The 21309-nt window shown below is 35.3% G+C and overlaps 1 protein-coding gene across 1 annotated transcript in view; it reads left to right on the plus strand.

Moving 5' to 3' along the window:
• LOC123556832 (structure-specific endonuclease subunit SLX4-like) overlaps positions 1–20298 on the plus strand; it is a 46101-nt gene extending 25803 nt beyond the window's left edge. Inside the window, exons 9-22 of the mRNA XM_053543117.1 lie at positions 1092–1179; positions 2337–2597; positions 3848–4042; positions 4949–5107; positions 7368–9318; positions 9616–9797; positions 12661–12837; positions 13182–13301; positions 14155–14242; positions 14983–15109; positions 16600–16666; positions 17367–17447; positions 17895–17984; positions 18747–20298. Coding sequence (XP_053399092.1) covers positions 1092–1179; positions 2337–2597; positions 3848–4042; positions 4949–5107; positions 7368–9318; positions 9616–9797; positions 12661–12837; positions 13182–13301; positions 14155–14242; positions 14983–15109; positions 16600–16666; positions 17367–17447; positions 17895–17984; positions 18747–18839 — 3679 coding nt within the window. The 3' untranslated portion in view covers positions 18840–20298. The remainder of the gene's footprint in view (positions 1–1091; positions 1180–2336; positions 2598–3847; positions 4043–4948; positions 5108–7367; positions 9319–9615; positions 9798–12660; positions 12838–13181; positions 13302–14154; positions 14243–14982; positions 15110–16599; positions 16667–17366; positions 17448–17894; positions 17985–18746) is intronic.
• The last annotated feature ends 1011 nt before the right edge of the window (positions 20299–21309 follow it).

A 21309-nucleotide genomic window follows, 5' to 3' on the forward strand; every position in this document is an offset into this window, starting at 1 on the left:
ACTTCATTCTAGAGGATGTATGTGTACCATATGTGTTGGTACATTTCAGACTATAGGATGTTTGTTAACCAGGTTTTCAACAAAAACCTGAGTTATTAGATTGGGGTATGTCGTAGGTCGGGCGGGTGGGGGGCGGCGGCGTCAAACTGGTGTTTCCGGTCAATAACTTTTGTTTCGGTAAAGATATTTGAATAAAACTTGGTATGTATTTAGCTTATATCAAGACAAAGGCTGGGATTGATTTTGGGGTTTCTGGGGTCAAGGTCAAGGTCACTGTTACTTAAAATAGAAAAAGGGTTTCCGGTCAATAACTTAACTTAGGAATGAGCTATCATGATGAAACTTGGTGTATAGAAAACTTATATAAAGTTGTAGCTTGGGATTGATTTTGGGGTTTCTGGGATCAAGGTCAAGGTCATTGTTACTAAAAATAGGGTTAGGGTTAGGGTTGTTTTTTAAAGTGGTGCACTGTGATTCAGTATACTTTTTTATTCTTATGAAAAGTGTTGAAAACCTGGTTTCGTGGCATTGCCGCGTTTCTTGTTTACCATATATATATTGGTACATTTCAGACTAGAGGATGTTTGTTTACCATATATATTGGTACATTTCAGACTAGAGGATGTTTGTTTACCATATATATTGGTACATTTCAGACTAGAGGATGTTTGTTTACCATATATATTGGTACATTTCAGACTAGAGGATGTATGTTTACCATATATATTGGTACATTTCAGACTAGAGGATGTTTGTTTACCATATGTATGTGTACATTTCAGACTAGAGGATGTATGTTTACCATATATATTGGTACATTTCAGACTAGAGGATGTATGTTTACCATGTAATTTTATTATATTGGTACATTTCAGACTAAGAGGATGTTTGTTTACCATATATATTGGTACATTGCAGACTAGAGGATGTTTGTTTACCATATATATTGGTACATTTCAGACTAGAGGATGTTTGTTTACCATATATATTGGTACATTTCAGACTAGAGGATGTTTGTTTACCATATAATTTATATTGGTACATTTCAGATTAGAGGATGTTCGTTTACCATATATATTGGTACATTTCAGACTAGAGGATGTTTGTTTACTCACTACACTGACAGATGAAGATAGACAAAGGAGAATGGAGGAGAAAGTCAGCAATATCTTACACATGGTAACAATATTTTCTGCCATCTTAAGTTTATGTTAGTGCAGAAAATGGGTTCTGTAACTGTTTTTGCCATTTTATATCAGTGTATCAAATGGGTCCTAAAACTGTCCATGCCAGTTTATGTCAGTGAAATAAATGGGTCCTAAAACTGTCTTTGCCAGTTTATGTCAGTGTATCAAATGGGTCCTAAAACTGTCCATGCCTGTTTATGTCAGTGAAATAAACCGGTCCTAAAACTGTTGTGCCAGTTTATGTCAGTGAAGTAAACGGGTCCTAAAACTGTCTGCCAGTTTATGTCAGTGTATTAAATGGGTCCTAAAACTGTCTATGCCAGTTTATGTCAGTGAAGTAAACGGGTCCTAAAACTGTCTTTGCCAGTTTATGTCAGTGTATTAAATGGGTCTTAAAGTGTCCATGCCAGTTTATGTCAGTGTATTAAATGCCAGTTTATGTCAGTGTATTAAATGGGTCCTAAAACTCTCTTTGCCAGTTTATGTCAGTGTATTAAATGGGTCCTAAAACTGTCCATGCCATTTTATGTCAGTGTATTAAATGGGTCCTAAAACTGTCTATGCCAGTTTATGTCAATGTAGTAAATGGGTCTTGTAACTGTCTTTGCCAGTTTATGTCAGTGCAATAGATTGGTCATCCTACTGTCTGTGCCAGTATATGTCAATGTGATTATTTGGTCATATAACCATTTGTGTCAGTTTATGTCATTGTAGTTAATGGGCCCTTTATGTGTCTTTGAAAATTTACATCATTGTAGCAATTGGTTGTGTTACTGTCTGTATTACATGTAGTTTATGTCAATGCAATAAATGGATCCTTCTATTGTCTGAAATTGGCAGCTTGCTTCATGTAAGTAGAACACATACTTTGAGAAAATTTTGTTCGATTTGTTTCTATATATTTTTTAGATACTTTGTGTAACTTCTATAAATTAAAATTGTAACCAGTATCTTATATTTTTTTTATCAGTATTTGTGAATTAATATTTCTTCCATGAAAATTCACCTTTCATTAAGGATAAGTCACATTTTCACTACATTATGTAGCCATGGACATTATTACATGATTAAACTACAGATATCATTGACACAAATGAAATTGAACAAGTTTAAGAAAATTTCCAAGGTGATCATTTTTATTAATTTCAGGCCAGTAATACAAAATACACTGAAGAATTGTTGTTACTTGAGTCCAGTATGAAAGCTGAATCCCAGCATAAGGGTATTAGTTTGTGGGAAAGATGTAGCCAGGATCCAGGCACTTGTGACAATGAACAATTTTATGTTGGAGCACTGGTTCCCCCATTGTCAGTCAGCAAGTCAGTGCCAGGAACAAACCTTCGTAGATTGTCATCTATACCAGGCAGGGAAACGTCTTTTGCCAAAAAGAATGACACATTTCCAGAAAAGGTGTGAGGCTATTTAATCCTTACCCTGCTAAATGTCTATAATGACTTGTCCATCTTTCAGTTTGGACAGGACCTTTAACTGTTAAAAAGGGTGCTTACCAAAAAGATACTGACTGAATGATGAATAGTGAAGATCCCTGCAGGCTGATCTTGGTCTACACTGGATGCAAAGGCAGAATCACTTGCCTGGAATATATAAGATACAGTGGTTACAGGGAACATGAAACTGTACTTAAAACTGTATAATATCACAGCTGCAATCTTATTATAGTAACATTACAAATTAAATTCTGTATCACTATTGCTCATCATTATACCCTGATGTAAAAAAGTTATTGGAAGCTTGCAAACGAAAGTGTGCACTATTAAACGTTCAAAAAGTTATGAGAAATCACAACAGTTGTCTTTGCATTACAGAAGAGAAGGGTAAGTGTGTTTTATCAGACAAGGTATGAAATGTTGGTTCTGTTTGAAAAATTGTACAAGTAGGGCCTGGACTTTGAGTTTTTGGTTTAAACAATATTTATTTAACATAATTGCGTTTGTTACAATGTTACATATATCAACTATAGGATTGAGTAGGAAGCTTACAGCTTTTTTGGAAACTCTCTCCTTGAGTTTTTGTGCTTTTATGTATGAGGTTACACTGTATCATTGGAACATCTACAGTAAACTCTGGTTACAGTGAAACCGGCTCGGTAGCCTAGTAGTAGAGCGTCCCCTTCGAGTGCGGGAGGTCGTGGGTTCGATCCCCAGCCGCATCATACCAAAGATGTAAAAAATTATACTAGTAGCTTCCCCACTTGACGATCAGCTTTAAGAGGATAGTGCTAGGACTGGTCAGCCCGTTGTCATTATAATATGACTGGGTGGGGTATCATGTCACATGTCTACAGTGTGATATTCCAGTGAGGCAGCACTGTAAAGTTGGGCATTGTGCTCACTGCTACAAGTAGACACCGTTGTTTATATGACTGAAAAATTGTTGAAAAAGACATTAAACCCACACACACACACACACACACTGGTTATAGTGAACTCTTCCATACCAGCATAATATGTTACTTATATCAGATTTTTCATTATAACCATGTTCCCTGTAACCATTGTATTTTGTATAAAATGAACAATGACTAAAATGGGAACAATTGAAATTGTACTGTGTACCTGAAAATTCTTTATAGAAAATTCTTTATAACTTTGTTTGTGTTACATAAAGTTTACATATAGTATATGACTGTGTTGTTTCAGTGTTCAGACCTGTCAGCAGATGATATCATCACCGCTTCTACACAGACAGCAGTTGTCCTAGCAGAATTGGCAACGGATGATACAGATATTCTGGACACTACAGTTGGTTTACAACTTACACCTGACCCACATAATACTGATCACATTTCAGAATTACAAGCCAGTGGATTCTGTGTGGAGAAAATGGTTTTAAATGTAAGCTTGTTTTAATTCTTGCCAAATGCATCAAGTTTTCTTTTTGTAAAATTTGCTTGAAAAGACAGGAATAAGAATGAAAATGAAAGTTCTAACAAGACTTGATATTTTACTGTCAGTTTGATGTAACAGTCAAGTATTTGAATATTATTAGAGAAAAAAGAATTTTACTGCATGTTTATTCAATGACAATAATCTGTTTATACCGTATTTATGCAGTTTTAATTCACCTGAGCACAAAGTGTTAAGATCATCATCTGGCCATTATCATCTACCATCAATTCGTTGTCAGCTGGTCACAATTTTGGCACAAAACTAATGAAACTGGTCTATAAAATCTCAGACGAGTTTGAAAGTAGGTCATCTGGGGTCAAAAACTAGGTAACCTGGCTAAACAGTATCTTCTAGACCATTGGTCTGATTTTAAAATGGTTTCAAAGAAATGTTCCTGAAGTGATTGTCTATGGAAAATGTTCAAATGATTATTATTTGTCAAAAAACTTATCTACAAGTCTTAGCAAAACATAGAAAAAGCTTTGAAAACTCCAGAGAATGTTCAGATCAGTTTTCGTAGTAATTAGGTAAAATATATTTTGTAGTACTTGTTTAAGCAAAATAGGGTAATCATGGCCCTCTTGTCTCAGTAGGGAGAACTTGGAGGTGTTGATCTCATGCCTTGCAATAGTTCAAGCTTTTTTAGATCATTTTCTTGGTCCTTTGAGATCATGGAGTCCATTCAATATCTATGTAATAGAATTCCGCTTAAGCCAGTGCTAGGGGTGTTGCACTTTTCTATACGTCTTGTGAACAGACTCTGTCAAACCAAGTCTGTGGTTATTCATGCATTGTTGCATTCTGTGCTTCCAAAGGATCTTCTAATAGATTTTATTGACTTTGTCATTTCAGAAAGATGAGCAAGATACTCAGATATCACAAGCACTGTATGATTACAGAAGAATGATCAACAAGAAGGAGTACAGTGATGTTACTGTGATCTCGTGTAATGGACAATCTTTCTTTGCTCATCAAATCATTCTTGCTGCTAGATGTCCTAAATTATTACAGGTATCATTTGTCATTTTAGGTCATTGATCTACACATAGATTTTAAAGTGAATTACCCACAATAAGGTGCATCTGGTAAAAATGAAATCTTCTCAAAATCTGTTAAAAATCAAATTTGTAAAAGTTGTATTCAGTATTTACTTACTCATATTATAATTTTTGCAAAAGTACAAAAACGTGTTATTTTTAGCTCACTGCTCAGGTGGGTTATTGTGATCGCTCGATGTCTGTCGTTTGTCTGTCTGTCGTCTGTCAACATTTAGCTTGTGTATGTGATAGAGGCTGTATTTTTCAACTGATCATTGTGAAATTTTGTCAGAATCTAGGCCAAGTTCGGAAATAGGTCATCTGGTGTCAAAAACTGGGTCACTAGGTCAAATCAAAGAAAAACCTTGTGTATGCTATAGAGGCTGTATTTTTCAATTGACCTTCATGAATTTTGGTCAGAATGATTACCATGATGAAATCTAGGCCAAGTTCGAAAATGGGTCACCTAGGGTCAAAAACTAGGTCACTGGGTCAAATCAAAGAAAAACCTTGTGTATGCAATAGAGGCTGTATTTTTCAACTGATCTTCATGAAGTTTTGTCAGAATAATAACCTTGATGAAATCTAGGCCAGTGTTGAAAATGGGTCATCTGGGGTCAAAAACTAGGTCACTAGGTCAAATCAAAGAAAAACCTTGTGTATGCGACAGAGGCTGTATTTTTCATTTGATCTTCATGAATTTTGGTCAGAATGATTGCCTTAATGAAATCTAGGTCAGGTTCGAATATGGGTCATCTGGGGTCAAAAACTAGGTCAAATCAAAGAAAAACCTTGTGTATACATAGAGGCTGCTTTTACATTGATCTTCATGAATTTGTCAGAATGATTTGCATGATGAAATCTAGGCCAGTTCGAAATGGGTCACCTAGGGTCAAAAACTAGGTCACCGGTCAAATAAAGAAAACCTTGTGTATGCATTAAGCTGATTTTTCAAACATCTTCATGAAGTTTGGAATATACCTTGATGAAATCTAGCATGTTGAAAATGGGTCATCTGGGTCAAAAACTAGGTCACTAGGTCAAATCAAAGAAAAACCTTGTGTATGCGACAGAGGCTGTATTTTTCATTTGATCTTCATGAATTTTGGTCAGAATGATTGCCTTAATGAAATCTAGGTCAGGTTCGAATATGGGTCATCTGGGGTCAAAAACTAGGTCAAATCAAAGAAAAACCTTGTGTATACAATAGGGGCTGCCTTTTACACCGGATCTTCATGAAATTTGATCAGAATGTTTGTCTGGATGAAATCTAGGTCCTGTTTGAATTGGGTCATCTAGGGTCAAAAACTAGGTCACCCGGTCAAATTAAAGAATAATCTTGTGTACGTACGCATTTACACTGGATATTCATAAAATTTAGTAGGAATGATTGCCTTGATGAAATCTAAGTCAAATTAGAATATGGGTCATCTGTGGTCAAAAACTAGGTCACTAGGTCAAATCAAAGATGTGTGCGATAGAGACTGTATTTTTCAGTTGATCTCCATGAAATTTGGTCAGAATGATAGCTTTGATGAAATTAAGGTCAAGTTTGAATATGGGGCATCTGGGGTCAAAAACTAGGTCGTTAGGACAAATCAAAGAAAAACGTTTTGTATGCGATAGAGGCTGTATTTTTCAATTGAGGTTCAAGAAATTTGGTCAGAATGATTGCCTTGATCAAATCTAGGTCAAGTTTGAATGTAGGTCATCTTGGCTCAAAAACTAGGTTTATAGGTCAAATTGAAGAAAATACTTGTTTACACATAAGAGACCACATTTTTCGTCCAATCTTACTGAAAATTGGTCAGAAGATTTGTTTCCATGAAGTCACTAGGTCAAACATGTTCACACTGTTATGGTGTGTTTCTCAGGTGAGCGACCTAGGGCCATCTTGGCCCTCTTGTTTGAAAGGGGTAATAAAGTGTTAGCAGTTCTTTTTGAAATAACTGTATTTTCTAGGCAAGTTTTTAACCTAATATTTCATACCAGTTTTCACTTCTGTTGCTATTTCTCTGTGTCAAATAAATATTTTGTATCAAACTGTGCCAGTGAGGATATTTCAGTTTTTCTCTCAAACTTGAATAGAAGCTGTAAGAGTAGAGAAAGGCTCCCTGTTCATATTTCTGTATATACTTAGAAGTAGAAGTTTTTTGTACAGGAAATCGTTCAGATGCTTCAGTTTATTTGAATGATATATATAACTCTGTAAAGTTATTGTTTATTTTTTCCAGATGATGAAAGATTCTGCTGTAAAATTAGAAATTCTTCCAGACTCTGTGCTAAGTTTTCTGAATTATATTTATACAGGGGATGTAACTCTAACATCCTCTTCACAGACTGAACTACTCAAACTTGCCCAAAATCTTCAGTTACCTTCCTTGGTTGAAGCTTGTAATAAAGTAGTGCTGCAAACAATATCTTCTGAGACTGTTAACCTGAATGATAACTCTGAAGCTTCTAAAACAGAATTTGTTGAATCCCATCTAGATATGAAGGAGATATGGGGAGAATCAGACAGTGACCTTGACCTAGATAAAGGTGACCATAGTGGTGGTAAAGAGAGTCGCAGTGATAGCGGCATCAATGACGATGATTATCGAGAGATATGTTGTACTCAAAATCGTAAAATTCGAGAAAGGATATCTCAGGGTGCTGGTGATGTAAGACAGTCAGACAGTAAAAGTAAACATTTGATTGATGATTTGAGTCAAAACTCAGGTGCTAATGAATTAAATGAAATTCAGAATAAATTGACAAGTTATCATAGTGCCGAAGAAGGTTGTGAAACTAGAAGCTTAAGGATGTTGAACCTCAGAGAGAAAGAAAAAGATGAGTTTACTGTTCACAATGAAAGCCCAGAGGTAGAAAATGATTGTGAAGTTATGGAAGTAGATTTAGAAAAAGAGAGAGATGACAATGACGAAATCTTGGAAGTAGAAATTGACAGTGATGTCAGTCCAAGTCCAAAAAAATTGAGGCTCAGTGATGAAACAGAAGATGTGAAGAATAGAGTAGATTTAGAAATTAATTTGAATGAATTAATAAGTGCAAGTATAAAGAATTCTGCACATGAAGAAAATGGAGACTTTAATGGATTTAACAATAGCTTGAAGCAGGAGAATGATATCATTGATGTTGATGAAGATAATGGTGAAAATACAAACACTGGAATAAACTCATCCACAGCTGACTTATTCAGCAGTCCCTCACCAAGAAAACCTGATGTAACCATAGCAGGGACAGTAAGCGGTAAAATTGAAAATTCATCTTCTAAAAATCTACAAAGTATTTCCAAATTTTCTACACCTCTTGAATATAAATCTGATTCAAAAAGAACCCTTAATACAAGTACACTGCCCATTACTCCTGTGGTAAGTGTAGATGTAGATTCTGATTCATCATTAGAGGTCTTAGCTGATCAAAATGAAAATACAAGCAATTATGGTAATAAAGATCAAATTGAAAATGCTGAAGAGATAGTAAGTGTTAATAGCAGTCTGGATGAAAGTAGTGAACAAATTGCAAGCAATGTTGACAGTCAGAAAGAAATTGTAGATTCTGACTCAGACAAAGTCAATGAAAATGGTCTAGATGCCGATAGAGCTAAAACTGAATTAAATTTTGAAAGTTCAGATGATGATTTGCAGATAACTGGAGATAACTTGGATGAATTAACTCAGCAGTCTCCCACTTTTAAACATCATAAAACAAACAGGGGTATTAACAAAATACATAATCCTAATCAGACAGTAGATGAAACAAAATACCTTGGATTGAAAAGTTTCACAGAAGGGTTTTCACATCAAAAGCAATTCTGTGATGATAATGGATATGTGGAAGGCCATTTAAAATTTTCAAGAAATGTTAAACATAAACGTTTTGCTGACTCAGCAAGTGACAGTGAGGAAATAGTTACCATACAGACAGAAGATAGTGATATGAGTGATAATGATGAAGGAGAAGTAAAAGATATAGACAGTGTAGTAACTGAAGCAGATAATATCCAGTCTAGTAGTAAGGCTTGTAATAACTACAGTGATAATAAGGAATCTGATTTAACAAGTGGTTCAGTAAGGGATGGTAGAAAGTCTACAGCTTATGGAAAACATGAAGTATCAGTCTACAGTGGAGATGAAGACAATGCTTATAATCAAAATAGCTCATTTGGAGCCAGTAATACAGGTACATTGGAAATACTCACCATAAAACAACTTTTTGATTAAACCATCATTTTATATTTATTGTTAATTGCAGTAGTTAGTTTATAATGTGCTTTTTTATTACTTGCAGCCAGTGTGTTTCTGATCTTAAGCAGAAGAAGTTGGTAAAACTGATTGTTAATACTTCTATGCTTATATATCTTTGTCTTGTAATTTATTAAGATAATGTATGAAAATTTATTTAGCATATCAGTTATTTTGGAAACAAAACTCTTTAAGTATATTAATTTAGTGCCTCTCATGTTGTAACTGTTGGTAGGTGTTTGGGAAGATTTTGATGACTGTGGTATGGGGTATGAACCTCTAGACATAAGTGCTGGGGAAACCTCACCAGCAGCAGGGTATGAACCCCAGGTCGGAAGTCCTGAAGTCAACACCACTCTGATTGGGTATGAGCAACAAGAAGAATGTCCTGGGGAAATGTCTCCAGTCATTCCAAATGTAAGAGCTTTCAACAAATAGATTAAGTATTACATTTTGTTACCTGTGTCAACCAGCACAATCAGTAGGGGGAGTTCATGTCTAGCAATCTGAAGATTGTGAAAAGATTCATTACATGTCCCTGAGTGCTGCTGAGTTGATTTTTAGCTCACCTGTCACGTAGTGACAAGGTGAGCTTTTGTGAGCGCGCAGCATCCATCGTCGTCGTGCGTGTGTAAACTTTTGCTTGTGACCACTCTAGAGGTCAAATTTTTCGTGAATCTTTATGAAAGTTGGTCAGAATGTTTATCTTGATGATATCTAGGTCAAGTTCGAAACTGGGTCAACTGCGGTCAAAAACTAGGTCAGTAGGTCTAAAAATAGGAAAACCTTGTGACCTCTCTAGAGGCCATACTTTTCAATGGATCTTTATGAAAGTTGGTCAGAATGTTCATCTTGATAATATCTAGGTCAAGTTCCAAACTGGGTCACGTGCCATTAAAAACTAGGTCAGTAGGTCAAATAATAAGAAAACCTTGTGACCCTTCTAGAGACCTTATTTTTCATGGGATCTGTATGAACATTGGTCTGAATGTTCATCTTGATGATATCTAGGTCAAGTTTGAAACTGGGTCAACTGCAGTCAAAACCTAGGTCAGTAGGTCTCAAAATAGAAAAACCTTGTGACCTCTCTAGAGACCACACTTGTGAATGGATCTTCATGAAAATTGGTCAGAATGTTCATCTTGACGATATCTAGGTCAAATTCGAAACTGGGTCACGTGCCATTAATAACTAGGTCAGTAGGTCAAATAACAAAAAAACTTTGTGACCTCTCTAAGGCCATATTTTTCATGGGGTCTGTATGTTCATCTTGATGATATCTAGGTCAAGTTTGAAACTGGGTCAACTGCAGTCAAAAACTAGGTCAGTAGGTCTTAAAATAGAACAACCTTGTGACCTCTCTAGAGGCTATACTTTTGAATGGATCTTCATGAAAGTAAGTCAGAATGTTCACCTTGATGATATCTAGGTCAAGTTCTAAACTTGGTCAAGTGTTTTTAATAACTAGGTCAGTAGGTCAAATAATAAAAAAAAACCTTGTGAGGTCTCTAGAGGCCATATTTTTCATTGGATCTGTATGATCTTTGGTTTGAATGTTTGTCTTGATGATATCTAGGTCAAGTTTTAAACTGGGTCAACTGCAATCAAAAACTAGGTCAGTAGGTCTAAAAATAGAAAAACCTTGTGACCTGTGTAGAGGCCATACTTTTGAATGGATCTTCATGAAAATTGGTCAGAATGTTCATCTAGATGATATCTAGGTCAAGTTTGAAACTGGGTCACATGCGGTCAATAACTAGGTCAGTCAAATAATAAAAAACCTTTTGACCTCTCTAAAGGCCATATTTTTCAATGGATCTTCATGAAAATTGGTTAGAATTTTTATCTTGATGATATCTAGGTCAGGTTCAACACTTGGTCACATGAGCTCAAAAACTAGGTCACAATGTCAAATAATAGAAAAAACAATGTCATACTTGGTTTAAAACTGGGTCATGTGGGGACAGGTGAGCGATTCAGGACCATCATGGCCCTCTTATTATACTTTGCCAAAGACATTTCATCAAGTTGTTTGTCCAGATTCCCTGTTCTTATGTTGTTTGCTACTTACAGAGAGCAGTGTTGAATCAAGGATTACTCCACATCACATAACTGGAATTTCTATTAACAAAATTTAATATAATTAAACCCAACAATACCAAGTTTGTGGAAGTTGTTTTGTGAAGTATGCAACCAAATTTGTTAGAGATGATGTATTGAAGAGGTAGAATTACATGTATGTATAGTAACTTCTTTCAACTTTTTTGATGACAGGCTGATGCTGGTTTTAGCTTTTAGCTTAGAAGAAAATTGGGATACAGCAGTCATTCTGGGAAATGAAACAAAATTGAAAGTTTTTTAGCTCGACTATTCGAAGAGTAGGGGAGCTATCCTACTCGCCACGGCATTGGCGTGAGCGTTAGCATTAGTGTGAGCGTGAGCGTCACACAAATGTTAAAGTTTGCGTACCACCCCAAATATTTTCAAAGTCCATCGAGATATTGCTTTCATATTTTGCATACTTGTTTACCATCATGACCCCAGTCTGTAAAAAGGAGGAGGCAACTCTATCAAGCATTTTGACTGAACTATGGCCCCTTTTCGACTTAGAATAATGTCAAAGTTTACGTACCACTCGAAATATTTTCAAAGTCCATTGAGATATTGCTTTCATATTTTGCGTACTTGTTTACCATCATGACCCCAGTCTGTAAAAGGAGGAGGCAACTCTATCAAGCATTTTGACTTAATTATGGCCCATTTTCGACTTAGAATATGCTTATTGTAATGTTAAAGTTTTACTCATAGCTTATAATTATTATACTATCGAGCACTGAGAATAGTCGAGCGTGCTGTCCACTGACAGCTCTTGTTTATAAATTATATTACTTGCCTATGTATAGGCTTTATTGTTATATCTATGTTGAATGAAATTGTTGTTTTCTAGAAACCGTTAACAGTGCTACTAAGAGAGATTTTTTTTTAAGAAATTATTTGCCAAAATCATATTTAAAAAATTAATATCAAGTGTAATGGAGCGGGGAATCCTTCGGCAAGTGGTTAAGGCTGCTGACTTTGAATCACTTTCAGTTCAGAAATTTACTAGGGGTGTGTAGATTTTTTTTTTGTCTAAGAAAGCCATCCAACTGGCTTAAGGAAGGTTAGTCACACTGCCCATGCCTGAAATAATGCCAAAAGTGGCACCTGGAGTCTTCCTCCACAATGATAAGCTGTAAAGTTGACATATAACCCATAAAATAAATGTAATACAATATTTCAGCAAGATGAGGTCATTGATCTCTCACAAAATGAAGATGACAACAACATCCATGATAACCAGAATGACAGTGATTTAGACGGTGCCCTGCTAGAAGATGGGGATGATAGTTTTGTGTTCAAAGTAAATGATCATCAACAGGCTAGTGAGACACCATCAGCAAAAACTTTGGAAACAGAGGTAATATACATAAAAGTTTCATGCGGACTTGCGTGGGAAATTCCATGACAATAGATATTTAAGAAAAAAGTATATCATTACTTATATACTTCATAAAAGACGTGTCAGACTAATCCACTTTCAAAGCTTTTTGAAAAAATTTGTTTACAGTAATAAAGGAATATATAAATTCTGTTAATAAATATAGAAATACAGACAGATGGGTAATATGCCCTCTGTGTGTCAACATACAGGACTCAGCCTTTGTAAAGGTGATCACTTCAAATAATTGACTCATGCACTCAAATATTGAACTGAAAATGTGCATGATCAGGAATTGAAAAATTCTTTTTTCATAATTTTAGGAATTAAACTTTAAGACGCCAGCAGCAGTTGAGAAACTGGAGAAGAAAGGTCAATGGGTGCCACCTTCACCATTCACTCCTATGCCACAGTATGGAGGAATGCCAACACCTGCACTCAAGGTAAACTTTTTTCACTAAACCATTTTTATTCCATTTCTAAATTAATCAGGAACATATTGAATATTTCAAAAATTTGTGAAAACTTCAGACTGTTGTATCTGGCCTGAACATGGAAAACCTTTCCCGGTCAATAACTTGAGAACCACTTGATCCAGAATGTTGAAATTTCATAGGTTGATTGGACATGCAGAGTAGATGACCCCTATTGATTTTGGGGTCACTTGATCAAAGATCAAGGTCAAAGGGGCCTGAACATAGAAAACCATTTCCGAGGGGCAAGAACATGGAAAACTGATTCTGTACATAACTTGAGAACCACTTGACCCAGAATGTTGAAACTTCATGAGATAATTGGACATGCCTAGTAGATGACCCCTTTTGATCTTGGGGCTGTTCGTTCAGAGGTGAAGGTCACGGGCCAGAACATGGAAAACTGTTTCCAATCCATAACTTGAGAACCACTTGACCCAGAAACTTGAAACTTCATGGGATGTTTGGACATGCCGAGTAAATAATCGGTATTGCATTTCAGTCACTAAGCCAGCCATTAGTGTCTCTTTGACTTTTGCTCCTGTCCCCTATTGACTTCTTGCCTATTACTGCTATGCTGTGGGGGAGACATGTGCTTTTCTACAAGAGTATCTTCTAGCTTATACTAAAAATATCTGTTCAGACTGCCCTTTAAGAATTCCTGATTCATATTTCATAAAATAAAACAGTTTTAGACTTTTCAGCTGTGCAGTGGAAGAATCTGCATTAGTAGTTTATCAATATTGAGTGGAGAGTTATAATATATACAACCAGACCACAGTATAGAAATACGTTTGTATTACTCTGTGTCTTATTTGAGCAGAAGGCGGTACAGAAGTATGGAGTGAAACCAGTAGGCAAGAAAAGAATGATCAAAGTACTGGAAGATATATATCATCAGACTCATCAATGTGAGTAAACAGGTTTTATCCTTTAACATTGCTAAACCCGCCCGCTTAGCTCAGTAGGGAGAGCGTTGGTCTACGGATCGCAGGGTCGCGAGTTCGATCCTCTGGCGGGGTGTATGTTCTCCGTGACAATTTGATAAAAGACTATGTGTCTGAAATCATTTGTCCTCCACCTCTGATAATTCATGTGAGGAAGTTGGCAGTTACTTGCGGAGAACAGGTTTGTACTGGTACAGAATCCAGGAACACAGGTTAGGTTAACTGCCCGCCATTACATAACTGAAATACTGTTGAAAAACGGCGTTAAACACAAAACAAACAAACAAATTAACATTGCTAAATACTGCAGGAATGGAGTCTCTGAATTTTAAGGTTTTGTGTACTAGCTCATTCATTCTTTATAGACATTTATTGATTGTAATATGAAACACTTGTGAGGAGGCCAATGGCCATATTTCAAACTTAAATAGAAATTATTAATCACATTTTATATCTTATACATTTGTATTTTGTTTTCTGTCTTGCACACAGTTCTCATTGATTCAGTGTAATACACTTCTGAATTCACAGATCTCTTGAATAACAAAATTGTCAACTAAAGGCTGTTGTATTCTAACATATTGTCACAACACGCACGTTCCCTCGGTAATGTCTAATAAAATGCATGTAACTCAGATGATGATGTGATGTATGTAATGCAATACACATGCAATGTAAACATAACCAGTTATGTTTGTATATAGATGAGACAGATAGTGAATGTGAGGTGGAAGATGACACCCATACTGATACTGTACAGACAGGAGGAGGTGCTAGTGACAGTTTACCTTCTAGTCAAGGCGATATCTCTTCACAAGATTCAGACATCAGGTAAAATTTTCTGTACAGGCTCACTGTTTATTGTACTTCCGTATTTCAAAGATGGAACAAGATGGTTACAGGACAGATGTGGTAAGAAGCGCTATACTGACTAAACAGATTTCCACCAAAGTGTACATGAGTGATCAATACCAAGCCTTAGTATGCATATTTTTGGCATGTTCAGATTCAGTTATTTTTAGCTCCACTATTCGGAGCTTTGTTGGTTAAAGTTTTTCGGCAACCTTTGTTTTTAGCTCGACTGTTCATAGAATAGTAGAGCTATTGGACTCACCCATGCGTCCGCGTCCCAATTTGGTTAAGTTTTTGTATGTAAGCTGGTATCTCAGTATCCATTAATGGGAAAGGATTGAAACTTCACACACTTGTTCACTGTCATGATATGACATGCAGTGCAAAGGTTCAATAACTCTACATTGCATTTTACAAAATTATGCCCCTTTTTCAACTTAGCAGTTTTTGGTTAAATTCTTATATGTAAGCTGGTATCTCAGTACCTACTACTTGGAATGGATTGAAACTTCACACACTTGTCCACTGTCATGTGCAGGTTCCATAACCCTGTTTTGCATTTTTACAAAATTATGCCCCTTTTTACACTGTAAGTTGTTTTCATTCAATTGACAAGGCTGTTGAATAGTTGAGCATTGATGTCCTCCGACAGCTCTTGTTCTTTGTTACTATTGCTTATATCTTACTGTAACTTCACATTAACATTGTTCAGCATGCAAAGAAAGAATGTGCAGGGGCTGGGCCCATTAAACCCAAGGTCAAGGTCACCAAGGTGTTATACTTGGAATTATTTTCATGTTAAATTTTTTCGAAAGCTTCATTTATAGACATATCTTTGATACTTTAAAAGATAATGACTTGAAATTAAAAAATATGTCTTTATAGTCATCATCTGCATGTGTGGTTACAATCCCCATAACACTAATTGTATTTTTGACAGACTTATGCCGCTTTTATGCCTAAAGTTTTTTGGCAGTCTTCGCTTTCTGGATGTAACTTTAGTACAATATAAGATAATGACTTGAAACTTAAGATGTATCTTTATCATTATCATCTGCATGTGTGGTAACAATCCCCATAACTCTTGATTTGTATTTTAGACCAAATTATGCCTCTTTCATTTTTAAATTTTAAAGTTGAGGTCTCTCATTGAGACATTCTTACATTTTACTGTCAAATCGCTGAATAGTGGAGCTGATTTGTCAAATTCTTTGATTTGTGTTACTTCTCTTATACCACTGGTTTGAATTCCACCAAACTTAACAGGAGTTACCACTGCCAAGTCTAGTTATGTATATCATTGCAATGTTACAGTTCAGTGACATTCCCTGAAGTTATGGCCCTTAATTTGTGACATTTTACAATTTCTTTATGGTAAATGGTGGGAGACAAACATTTTTCATGAAAAACAATTTATAGTTTTGTATTGTTTCTGTGAGAATATACACCTTCAGACTACTGTATTTCAGTGATGTGTTAGAGGAGAGTTGCCTACATACCATGTCAAGTGACAGTGATACCACAGGCTCTCCACAGGTATGCTATTCCTCTGATACCCCTACATTTCTACATTTATTCATTTGTCTGCTAAACTGCCTCTTCATGGTAAGGTGTATTCATATTGCTTAATTTTCACAACAGTGCAACTTGCCTGAGATATTTTGCACTAAGGTAAAAGTGCATATTGAAGCACTTACATTTCTGGAACCACTGTAGCCAAGTGTGTAAGATCATTTGCTCCTCACCAGTTATTTTAAAACCTTTCCTATTGTGTGGAATTATTTGCTTGAAGAAGCTATCCAGCTGGTTTGCAGAAGGTTGGTTATTCTGACATTCCTGTTTCTGAAATATCACCTGGACAGGCTTTTAGGATCTTCAGCCACCTGGCCAAGTGGTTGAGGTCGCTGACTTCAAATCACTTGCCCCTCACCGTTATGGGTTCGAGCCTCACTCGGGGCATTGAATTCTTCTTGTAAGGAAGCCATCCAGCTGGCTTATGGAAAGTCGGTGGTTCTACCCAGGTGCCCGCTCATGATGAAATAATGCAAGGAGGGGCGCCAAGGGTCTTCCTCCACCATCAAAGCTGGAAAGTCGCCATATGACCTATAATTGTGTAGGTGTAACGTTTAACCCAACAAAACAAAGAAACAGCCACCTTTAATGTTGAAATATCACCATGTGACCCATACTGTGTTTATATTACTTACATCCAAATAAAATTTCTTCCATATTGCAGAAAAATATTGATGTTACCAGACAGTTGTTTGGTTTTATCAAATCCCATCCAGAAATTCACATGAAGATTCTAATGTATGAGGTAAAATATTACAATACAATTTGCTAGTATTTACCTGACTGTACATAATCTTAACATGTAATAGTGTTCAAACAGCTAAATAAATCTCTGGATTTTCTATAGAATTCTGCTTACTTAATATACACTCTACACTACATAGATGTCAGTGTTGGACATTAACACACCTTTGGCGAAGTAAAATTAAATAACATTTTTGAGAAACTGTGTGTCATTTTGCATTTGGGAGATACTTCATGTAAAGCAGTAACTCAATTGTTGAAGAACTGTAATATATAGAAATGCCTTCGGGTTGGAGCCCAGGTTCGGCTCCAGATTTTGTTGCCTTGAGAGAAAAAGGTAGAATTTATTTAAAAGTATTGTGCTTTAATTTCGTTCTTGTTATTTAATTTATTAATGCCAGAATGAATATTGCTGCTAGGTTCTCACTCTTAGTTTTATTTATTTCAGCCTTTAGAACTTGATGTGTTGAAGAAGGATGTAAAAGGTGCTGGAATAAAATGCTCTATGGATAAACTAATGGACTTTCTAGATGAAAGGGTTGGTTCATGTATTTTGTATGTTCTTATGCTGCTAGATTTTTGTTAAGTTATGCAGCGTGACTACAAGCATATTTGTAACTCAACAGATTACTATTATGACTTACACTTAACCCTTAGCCTACTGGCGGCAAGTGATTCTGCCTTTGCGACCAGTGCAGACCAAGATCAGCCTGCACATTCGCGCAGGCTGATCATGGTCTGCACTGTTCGCCATTCAGTCAGTATCTTTTTGATAAGCACCTCTTTTAACAGTTAATGGTACTGTCCAAATTGAAAGATGGACACGTTCCTTATAGAAATTCAGCAGGGTAAGGGTTAAATAAAGTTCGAGTATTCTTGAATTTCAAGAAAAGGCCAATTCTTTGTATAAACTAATATATAAAATTGTTTAGTGGTCTCCACCTTATGAGTCTCTAAGCATGTGTAGGACAGTTTAGCGATGGCACATATTCATTAAATGGAAATAGAGACAAGTTAATGGACTAGTGTGTTATATTTCATTGTTTAAGTTTTCACATTATTTTCATATTTTAGTGCAATGCTGATTCTGAAACTTGCACATTTAACAAACTTTTAGTGCATTGCTTTCACATTTAATTTACTTTTTTCTGGTTCCAGTGCATTGCTTTAACATATCTACTGTTTACATTTACATTTCTTTCCAGTTTTTCATATTTTCAACAGCTGATTGCATTTATGAATAAGTGCATTGCTTTAACATTGTAATGATGTATCTCTAAGGTTTCTTTCCACATTTCAGTGCATTGCTTTTACAAGTAAGAACTCGAGAAAGAGGCAGACTGGTAGAAGAGGAAAACAAAAAGCAACAAAATCCAAACAGACTGAAATATAAATTATTGGAGATTTACCAATCGACTTTACAGTGTGACAGAAACTAGTGGTAACAGATGTACTTATGGGACTGTTTTTAGTGTGGCAGATGTAAATGGTATTTTCTGTACCAGTGTACTATTTTGTAGCAGCAAAACAATACTGGTGCACTGACAGAAATAGCTGAATACAGTTTAACGTCATTAACAAGAATTGAATAAATTTGAAGAGATATCATGCTTTTCAGATCATTAATTATTTGAGTGTTGGTATTACGAAATTGCTTTGATGGAATTGTAATGTAATAAATGTGTTATTAATGCATTGCTCTATAAACTGTATTATTTTGTTAAACATGTTAGTATTGTTATTCCATTCACTGTTAATCAGTATGAAATGGGCATTTTTATTAGATATCCTAAGCATGAAGAATGAATAAAATAAGTTATGATGCAATAGGTTATGTTATTTTGTTTTTGTTTTCTCTTCACTGTACATGTACCTGCCAAATTCACAGTTTAAGTATACTGTAGAGTTTATAGTATCTTTAATACCTGTACTTGAAAATATTGATATTACTTTACATCCTGAATCACTTACAGGTTTGTCTGTTTCTTGAAATGTATTGATTTATATAAAAACTCCATTCTAATGGAGTATTTTCCATTGTGAAATTTGACTTTTATTTTTACTGAAGTATGTTTTTGGAATATTTATGTTTAAAATGTTTAGAAATGTTCATGAGCCCAAAATTTACATACTGGAGGGGTTTTCTATGTAAAATAAACTTGTTGTCAAGGAATATTAAAAAAGACTGAAAATGTTCTAAAAAATAAAAAAAGCCTGCTATTATATGCTAGAGCTCTTAAGATGAAAAAACATTTCATAGACTCAATCAAACCAAGTCTTTTATTTGGTTGGTTGCATTCTTTGCTTCCAAAGGACCTTGAAAATACCGCTTGAGTTGCAGAGTCAAACATGGTAATGAATTTAAATCTTCTGAATCAAATGTAAAATTCTGACAAAAAGCCTGGATGTTTTCAGATTTTTGGAAATGGGATCTTATAATCCTAACTATAACTGAAATTTGTTTAGATTACATAATTATATTGTTATAGGATAAGCATTCCAAAGCTGTATAATTATAACACAGAAATTTGGTAGCGGTAATTGCTCATTGTTATTGTAGGCTCAAATTGTATATGACAATAATACTTACAATGCTTTCATAAATAATACTAATTTTAGCTGTGAATAACCATACCTATTATTTGAATGGTTAAATAAAATTGAATGATGGCAATCACAGTAGTATATACCATTGATCAGTTTCATTCAGAGAAATTAGCACTGTAAATACCTGGAATGCTGCTGAATGCCAAGAGATTTTACTTTTTTTGTAGTTTGAGAAAAACAACATATTTTATTGACTATGGTATATGCAATTCAAAGTAATGTTGAATAAAATCATGAACTCAAGACCTTAGCATTTTCTTTCTTTATTCTGACTTTAGAAAAGGTAAAATGAGGTCTCATTTTCAGCCAGTATGCCGTTCCGAAATGCTTACAGTATAGGCAAGTAACCTAGTATACGTAGCCTTGAAACTACCTCCCTATGTCAACATTGGTATGTCTCCAGGCTTATATAAAATTCTGTAAAAGAAAAGAATCAAATCTGAAGAATTTTCACTTAACACTAATGTGAAATAAAATGTAAATACATGAGGATTTGTGAAAACACTGACTTGAAGTTTGTAAAAGATGTAGAATAAGTAGTTACTGTGTCAGGCACACAGTTTAAATTTGATTGTAAAAATGAAAAATACATTTAACCTCACCTTATGTAATAATCTGTCAACTTGAAGAATGAAAGTAACTGTACTTTATGTAATACTTGTTAAGAATTGTATGGTTAACTGTACTTTATGTAATACTCATTAAGTATTGTATGGTTTACTGTCCACCATCCTTACTTTACATAAAATTTTCTCCTCAGAAACTACTGGTCAGAAGTTTTGCAATCTGGCAAAGTCTTCTCTCAGATTTGTTCCTATGGTTCTGCTTGCCTCCTTATAGAGGCCACTAGAACTAAACACTTACCCAGCTAAATTTTTGTAATGATCTTGTCCATCTTTCAATTTGGACAGTACCATTAACTGTTAAAAGGGGTGTTTACCAAAAAGGTACTGGCTGAATGGCGAACAGTGCAGATCTTGATCAGACTGCACAGATGATCAAGATTTCCACTGGTCGCAAAGGCAGAATCAGTCGTGTCCAGCATAATAAGGGTTAAAAAAGGAATTCCTTCGAACAGATTCACAGGGACATCTTGATGGATCTTCAAAGTTTGTGTATACCATCATTATAAGATATTAGAACTTATTTTAAAAAAAACAACGCCACACTTTAGGGGCCACTGGAGCTACAAGTAGAAATACCTTTAAATTGACTCCAATGAATCTTCATCAAATTTGGTCTGTATTATCAGTGTT

This window comes from Mercenaria mercenaria, chromosome 5 (genome assembly GCF_021730395.1).
Source record: "Mercenaria mercenaria strain notata chromosome 5, MADL_Memer_1, whole genome shotgun sequence".
Taxonomy (NCBI): Eukaryota; Metazoa; Mollusca; class Bivalvia; order Venerida; family Veneridae; genus Mercenaria; species Mercenaria mercenaria.